Genomic DNA, 8,377 nt, shown 5'->3' on the forward strand with positions numbered 1-8,377 from the left:
TTCATACCGGGTTGGGTCGAAAATCGAGACGGTCACGTTGGGTTGTGTACTTGGTGGTTGCCACTTGCCAGCGAGTTTCCGGTGAGCTCCGACGGGGACAATAACTTTGATGGGTCGGGGCAGTCTGGTAAGGATTAGCTGGTGATGGGTTTCAAGAATCAAGCGTTGTGGCTTGAACTCGTTAGATCCTGGAAATATGGGGGGTTTTGGCGCCAGTTTTTTTCAAATTTGGCTCCTTTGACGTATTTTTGTCTGTCTGTCCTTGAGATGAAGCAAATGAGCTATTTCTCACGGGAACTCATAAAACAGAGGTTCGAACTCCGATCAAACTTTCTATGACTATGTTTGCCAAATGACTCAAAAAAAAAAAAAAAAAAATTCTATTATTCCTCTCAAAATTAATTAATATTATTACTTTTTACATCACATCAATCACTTTTTATAATTATTTAAATAAAAAAAAAATCGAATAGAAAAAAAAATTATTACAAAACAATTTTTTTTTTTTTTTCTCATCAATCAAATTTGCTACAGTTCCAGTCCACTTCATTTTTTAAGTCATTTGGCAAACACAGCCAATATACTTTTTCCATATGCCAGTGGTTGACCAAGAATGCTAAATTTGGGGTATGTGGTTCTGCGAGGCTACCTTTGTATCACTAGTTCCAATGCTTGCTGCTTTGAGGCATGGCAATGAAAGAACATGGGGTAAAAGAGCCTTGAATTAAATCGTTTGTCATCGTCCTTGAGACCAAAGGAAATTACCATGTACATAACAGAAATCCCAATTCAAGTAATAAACAATATAATACATACAGTAGATAAACACCATATGCGCACAACAAATTAAAGCCTAATATATGGCACATTTTACTTTCCCAAATTAATCCCTAAGGTATAGTTAGTCTCTAGTATGGGCATTGATAAAATGGAAGAGAGGAAGATTCAGAAGAGGGGGGAGGTCCAGCCAAGAAGAAGAAAGATGCTGCCGACTAACTTTATGTTAAGGGCCAAATTACGTTTTTACCAAACGCTTAATTCAAATTTTAAAAATTATATTTTTAAATCGCACGTTTTAAAATTACTATCCCTACCAGACAACAAAATCATAAATACATTTGAGCATTCCATGAGAATCATATGGGTTGCTGCACTTTCTTCTTCTTCTTTTTTTTTTTTTTTTTTTTTTTTTTTTCAAATTACAAGCCAAAAGAAGCTCCACTGCCCTCAATAGAAGCTACCTAACCTACCCATCAATAGAACAACCTGCAAGAAAGACTCAAATGCCCTCAAAGCACATCCACTTTTCCATCACCCCCACCACCGCCATCATCAACTGCATCAAACCCGCCTTCCGGCCGCCACCTAGGCGGAGGAAAAGTCACACCCCGCTGCCTACAAATCTCCAGAATACTAACATTCTTCAAGCTCTCATCCTTATCATCACACCTTTCCTTGAAAATTTTCAACACATTCAATATGCTAACAATCTCCACTCTCTTTGGTCCCTTCTCCATCGGCCGCTCACCTTCCAAATTGTCCTTGCCTCTCTCTCTGGATTCCGATAGAAAAAAATCCAGCCTCCGCTTCGCAGAAGAACAGACTTCGACATCATCACGGTTTGCTTCCACAGCGGTTTCTTCATTAAGTTCAAAGATTTGTTGGTGACTCTCGGAGTCCAATTTCACATCAAAATTCTCTGTATTGGTGTCGGTTAGAGCTCCTACTACACACGCTTCTAGAGCCTCCGAAGCCATATTCTGTTTTGAAAGTTTGGATTTCTGCGTCAATTCCACCTCCGAAAACCCTAGATCCGAGTCCTTCCCCAAATCCACGGCATCACGTGGCCCATCTACTTCCAGTTGATCAGGATGATGATCTAAGGCCATCAACCACTGCTCCTCTGAGCTCGGGAGTACGGAACCATCCGGTGGGGTTTGGAACACGTCGTGGGCGCTGCTACTCTCCGGCAAAGACACCATGAGGATCCCGGTAGACTCCACGCGCTCCTCCTCGTCATCGTTGTCGGATTCGCGGGCAAAAGGGCAGCGACGTAAGCGATCCTCTTGGGAGGCCGAAACGTGGCAGAGCTCGATGATTGAGGCGAAGGGGTCGCCATTTCCGTCCATATTCGAAAGAGCTCGCTATCGATAGTTATGATCTGTCCGTCAAAGCACGTGATAAAAGGACAAAATTGTTCAATGACAAAGTTTTCTTGGGTCCAAGGATTCTTTCAATTCAGTCCGAAAGTTAAGAATGATTATAGAAAATCAAATAAAGATTAAAAATACAAGATTTCTAAATTTCTAAATAATCATAATAAAAAGTTTCTTACCAATAGAACCTTTCCCAAAACTGCTTATTCCAGCAGAGACAGAAAATAAATTTTTGGTGGAAGCAAATTGGGAACTGTCGGTGTGATTTCACTTTCAATTTTTTTTCTGTAACATGATTAAAGAAAAAGAAATTAATATTACCTTCATAAATCAAAGCAACATAAAAGAAAAATAAGCGCTCGAGAAATCAATTCATATTCTTTCCTACGTATACAAGCCTCGGGATCAAATAAGAAAATTAAAATAATCAACATCCAACCACCTCTTAAAACTAATTTAGATATTAATTATATCAACAAAAATAGATTCACTTTGAAAGCCTAATTCATCTGCGTGCTCTGTCAACCAAACTTCATTGACAAACACCATTAATAACCCCAAGAGTTGTTCCACAACATCACGTAACTTTGATGCATTAAATATAACAGAAAGAGAGACAAATAAAACATGTACGTTTCGTCGTCAGTGGGAGAGAGGGAAGATAGATTTTGACAGTGGGTTGGGGTTTTGAAATTTGGGGATTTTGACGGTGGGTAGCTCATCAACAGAGATGTGGGTGGCTCGTCGTCAACGGTGCTTGGCGTTCGTGGTCTCCGGTGGCCGGCCGGCGGTGAGGGGAGAGGGAAGAGGAAAGAGGGAGATTTGTCTGAAAATGTGGGAAGAGAGAGAGTCATGACTCACGAGTGCGTTTTCTAACCTAAAAAAAAATCCGTGAATGGTGGTTTGGTCATGTTAAATGAATGGGGTTTGGTGTTAGTTACAGTAAGAAAAAATATATATATATATATATATATAACATTTTCTCTTGAAAAAATGTACACATGAGATATGAAAAGTAGGATTATATTGAATATTTTGTGTTTATAATACTTGCTCCGAAAGTATGAATGTATTGGACCTTTGGTGAAAGCACCCTAAAATCATTTATCTTAAGAAGTTAGGATTGTCGTGGTTGGGTTGGGTATGGTATTTACTTTGATAGTGAGCAACAACATATGTGATGGAAATTAATTTAAGGATTTATTTATTTTATTTTATTTTATTTTTTTGACATGTTCACACAAAAGAAGGGGGGATTCGAATTTGTGACATCCGCTTCATGAGACGTGATTCACAGCCGATTGAACTACCCCTTGGAACATTTAAAAAAATATTTTGACGTGATATAAAGGATATAGAATTTTGAGTTTTTTTTTTTTTTTTTTTTTTTTTTTTGTGAGAATGTTTTGACTTTTTTTGGGAAGAAAGAAAAAATAAAAAGGGTTAACAAAGAAGCCCATAATCTCTTTGAAATATGTAGGTTAGCGAAGTATAGTGCCCATTGAAATTAATTAATTAAAAAAAAAAAAAATACCAAACCACAAAAAAGATAAGAGACAAGAGTAGGTTATGAAAAAAAAAAAAAAAACCGGGTGGAAAGACTTTTTGGGAATTAGCTTAAAGAGAAAGAGACAATAAAAAAAAATGCAAGTTATTTCACGTGGAGAGAGAGATTGATAAAGAAGTGTGATGCTTTCACAAAGAAAGCATGCAAGACTTTTTGACTAAATGAGGGGATCACCCTTCCTTGTGCACGGAACTCTTTGTGGCTTTGTAAAGGGAGAGAAGGTGCTTTCCTTGTGAAATCATCACGAGGAAAACATCTCTAATGCGTTCCCCAATTCTTTTGCTATTAGGAGGAATCTCCCTCTAAGTGTTCACAATGCACTCTTAAATTTGAGAAGAAAATGTCACTTTATTAAATGTAGAAACGGTTTGTTTTTGTTTTTTGTTTTTTGTTTTTTTTTTTTTTTTTCATTTGTTTGTTTTGTTTTAAATCCAAAGTTTAATTAAAAGTAAACATTTGTTAGATAAATGGAACGCCACTTGTCAAGCTATTAGACCCTCCTGTTTAAAACTTAAAAGTAAACAATTGTCAGATAAATAGAACGCCAAGTGTCACGATATTAGGCCCTCTTACTCAAAACTCTCATATTATATATAAGTGTATAAATTTGCTTATTTTAATTTACTTGTAAGAGCATTCCCAATGGAGGAGCCAATTTTTTATGCAAAATGGCTCCTCAAAACTCACTTTATCTAGTTTAGCTAATAACTTTTTAAGAGTCTCCTATATCCGATTAGTTATATTTTTATCTATATCATTTAAATATTACTTTTTTTACCCTTTATTGATTCTATATTTATTTCTTTTCTAAAATTTGTATTTCACTCTTTATTTTTTCAATGGTAATTAGTTTAGCACAATAATTTTTCAACGATTATCATTTTTCAAATAATCACTTTTGTAACTATAATATTTTTGAAACGGTTGTATTTTATAATAATTATATTTTTCATAATATTATTATTAAGTATATTACGATAATATTCCTTTTTGGAGAATTGAAAATGTTTATTCTTATAATATTCTGTAGTATATATATATTTGGAATAAATCTCATCTCATTATAGTACCAATGAACATCTAGAGCTAAAACACTACTCTTGTATTTCTCATAGTGCTCGTGGACTCTACCCCAAAATGTCGAGCCTTTTTGATCGGTACGATCAATTGGATCCACACTAATAGCGAGCCAAGCCGATACTAATACTTTGTCTTCTTCTACACTAAAGTTTCCCATCCGTTGAGCTCTATTAGTGGTGGATTCAATTTGAGCTCTATTAGTGGATTCAATTAGTGGTGGATTCTTCTACACTAAAGTCTACTCTACAGTTATTAACCGCATCCAACAAGCAGATAAGCATTCGGAAATCTAGATGTTAAACAGCAAAACAGTCTACTAAAGTTTTAAAAAAAAAAAATTAAACACATTCGAACCCCATAAGCATACAAGCATGTTTTTTTTTTTCATACTGAAAAACTGAAAATTCAAGAGGCTGTTTTTTGGTGCATAAAATTGCCTTCAATTCTGATCCCAGATGGATCTTAATTCAAACTCATGCTAAAAATCAGTAAAAACCAAAATAACAGAATATCACATATCTGAATCGGATGCCAACAAATAAACAGGACCCAAAAAAAATCAAAAGAAAACGAACAAACAAGTAGAAACAAAGGAACTGAAAAGAAGAAGAAATGTTTCCACCAATGCTTAAATACACAGAACACAGTCCAACAAAGAACACCCCAAATAACAGCACAAACTTAACACAGAGAACCCCAAGGAATACCCCAACACAGAATCAGAATCTAAGAAATGTGGTCTTATTTTGATTCGAATCGTCAAGAAAAAATAAAAAGAAGCAATTGGGACGTACCTTTGGGCGTGGGAGAGAAAGTTATGGAAAACCCTCAAACTCAAAATCGGAGTGGAAAACCCTCAAACTCATACTCAATCTACAAACAATCAAGCCAAAATCTATCACAATCAAGCCAAAATCTTCACTCCAAGCCTCACCCATATCCATCTCGCCTACAATCAGCGAAAACAGGGAAGAGCGAGAGCGAGTGAGAAAGAGAAAGAGACAGGAGCTTACCGCTCTGCCGAGAGAGAGACAGAGAGCTTGAGAGGTGGGAAGAAGAGAGCTGGAGAGGTTTTTCTAGAGGCTGTACGATCAAATAGAGAGGGATAATCCAGATAATCCCCACACTTTTTCCCAAAATGATCTGGTAATTCAATAAATAAATAATGATTTGGTAATTCAATAAATAAATAAAATTATATTATTTTTTCAATAGAGGGTAGGAAAAGATAGCGGGAAAATGAAAAGAAAAAAAAAAAAAAAAAAAAACGTGGGAAGAAAATTTTGGGAAAATGGCTCATTTAAAAGTGCCGCTACATCCAGTATTTTTTTTTTTTTTTTTTTTTTGGCTAATTTAATAAAATATTATTTTTTCTTTTTTTTTTCTTCTCCAATGCGGGGGTATTTTACAAATTTAAAAAGTAATTTTAGATAAAAGTGTCATTTAACTCTTCTATTGGGAATACTCTAAGATCTTTAAGAGATTATTTGTAATTTCTAACTAATTTTCTTCTCTGCACCATTTCTTAACTCGAGCATAAACAGAAACATAACCATAAGATATAGGAAGAAGTCCAGTCAAATAGATTTTTTTTTTTTTTTTTATTCAAACATACTTTTGCATTATAATGTTAAACAAAAAAAAAAAAAAACACTATTTGTAGGATATAAGTAATAAATATTATAAAATTATAACAACAATTATGGACCCAAAATGGAATCCGAAGCACAAAATTACGTTAATAAAATTTTTTTTTTTTAAAAAAAAAAATGACTATTAGTATTTAGCATTCTCCACTACATTATTTACCATTTTCTTTTAACACGACCTTTGCAAACACAATCCTAACCGAATCAAAATTAATACTAATTTAATAAAAAATAATTGACTTTTTCATATATTTTTCTCAATTCCAATGAAATTTATATATATATAAAATAGTCATGTCAATTAGATATTTTTTTTCTATCAACCATTGTGCATATATATATATATATATATATATATAATGTAAAAGAAACTACTTTTACAACAAAAGTAAAAAAATACTATAAAAATTAAAACAAAAATTAGAGACAAAACAATGGAATCAAAAGCACAAAACCACCCAAAAAAAAAAAACTAATAAATAGACTATTTATCATTCTTTGCTACATTATTTACATTCTCTTTGAACACGCCCCTACAAACACAATTTCCATAACCCAAACATTTTTTTATTAAAAAAAAAAAAAACACATATTTCATCAAATAAACTAGTTGCAAATTAAATTAACAACGATTAAAATCAATCCTCAATATCTATCGATCAAGGAGAGAAATCTAGAACTAATGGTATGATACCTATTATATCTCAATACAAATAAAATCCATAAATTATGAACATTCAAAAAAAAAAAAAAAAAAAGCAAAATAAACATAAACAAATAATTTAACTCAACATTTAACGCAATCAAAGTAATCATCTCCCATGAGGTTCAATGCTTTATTATGTCTTTAGTTTTTTGAAATAGTTTATTTCTTTTATGTACAAACAATCAATATTTTGCTCTTAAAAAGAGAAAAAAAAAATATTGAAAAACGCATGGAAATCCGCTTAAATCACAAAAAAAAAAAAAAAAAAATCACAGAAAACATTCAAATGAATTAAAATATAAGATCTATTATATTTCAATACAAATAAAACCCATATAATTTTGAAAGAGCAAAATAAACAAAACATTTTTTTAATAAATATAAAATAAAACAAAATCATCATAACCGAAATCTAAAAATTATAAAAGTAAAAAAATAAAGCAATAAGACAAAAGGAAAACAAAAAGTTACATCCACATGGAATTAACATGCGTTGCAATCTCAATTAGAAATTTATATATTCATAATATATGCTCTATTGGTTGTTAGAGCAATTGTAATAAATACATCGAAACTAAATTCAGTAGGCTAGATAACACATGATTCGTAAAGATGATATTCTAATAATTATAAATATTGTTTGTATAAATATTTTAAATTATAAATAATACTGCATTTCGTAACCTTGTCGGATGGAACTAACTTATCTTTTTTCGCAACTTATCTCAGAAATTGTTTAGAGTACAGAGTATTTTCATTAAGGTATTCACAATTTTGGTTGTTTAAATTACAATAAAAAAAAAAAAAACAAATAGAAAAATCGTTGAGAGAGGAGCACCCTAAAGAATTTGAAAAACGAAAAGAATCCAACAAAATCACTAAAGAAAGAAATCGAAGAGAGAGAGAGAGTTGCAGAGAATAGTTAAATTAACTATTTTCACAACAAAAAATAGTTAATTTGGTAATTGGCCTTGACAATTCTCTTTCTTTTCCTTTTTTTTTTTTTTTTTTAATGCATTCCACCGTTCACTGAATTCTCAAAGCCCATGTCTAACGACCATAACCAAGATGCAACACAGCACAGCACAGCTATGGCGCTCAGAAATGGTGCTAAGAGCAGAATGGGTGAGAAGAAAAGGAAAAGGGAGAGAGGCAGAGGCCTGCGCGCGTGAGAGAAAAGAAAAAGAAGAGGGAGAGAGAGAGAGAGAGGAGGAAAAGA

The 8,377-nt window shown here is 33.0% G+C and overlaps 1 protein-coding gene across 1 annotated transcript; it reads right to left on the minus strand.

The window, feature by feature from the left end:
• Positions 1 to 1,038: 1,038 nt before the first annotated feature.
• On the minus strand, positions 1,039 to 5,918 carry LOC132178791 (uncharacterized). Its single transcript, XM_059591345.2, has 4 exons — positions 5,817 to 5,918; positions 5,598 to 5,676; positions 2,336 to 2,441; positions 1,039 to 2,161 (listed from the first exon to the last, which is right to left on the minus strand). Exon 4 carries the CDS (start codon positions 2,127 to 2,129, stop codon positions 1,290 to 1,292), a length of 840 nt encoding a protein of 279 aa, XP_059447328.1. The 5' UTR covers positions 2,130 to 2,161; positions 2,336 to 2,441; positions 5,598 to 5,676; positions 5,817 to 5,918; the 3' UTR covers positions 1,039 to 1,289.
• Between the last annotated feature and the right edge of the window lie 2,459 nt (positions 5,919 to 8,377).

This window comes from Corylus avellana, chromosome 4, assembly GCF_965113065.1.
Source record: "Corylus avellana chromosome 4, dhCorAvel1.hap1.2, whole genome shotgun sequence".
In the NCBI taxonomy this organism is placed as follows: Eukaryota; Viridiplantae; Streptophyta; class Magnoliopsida; order Fagales; family Betulaceae; genus Corylus; species Corylus avellana.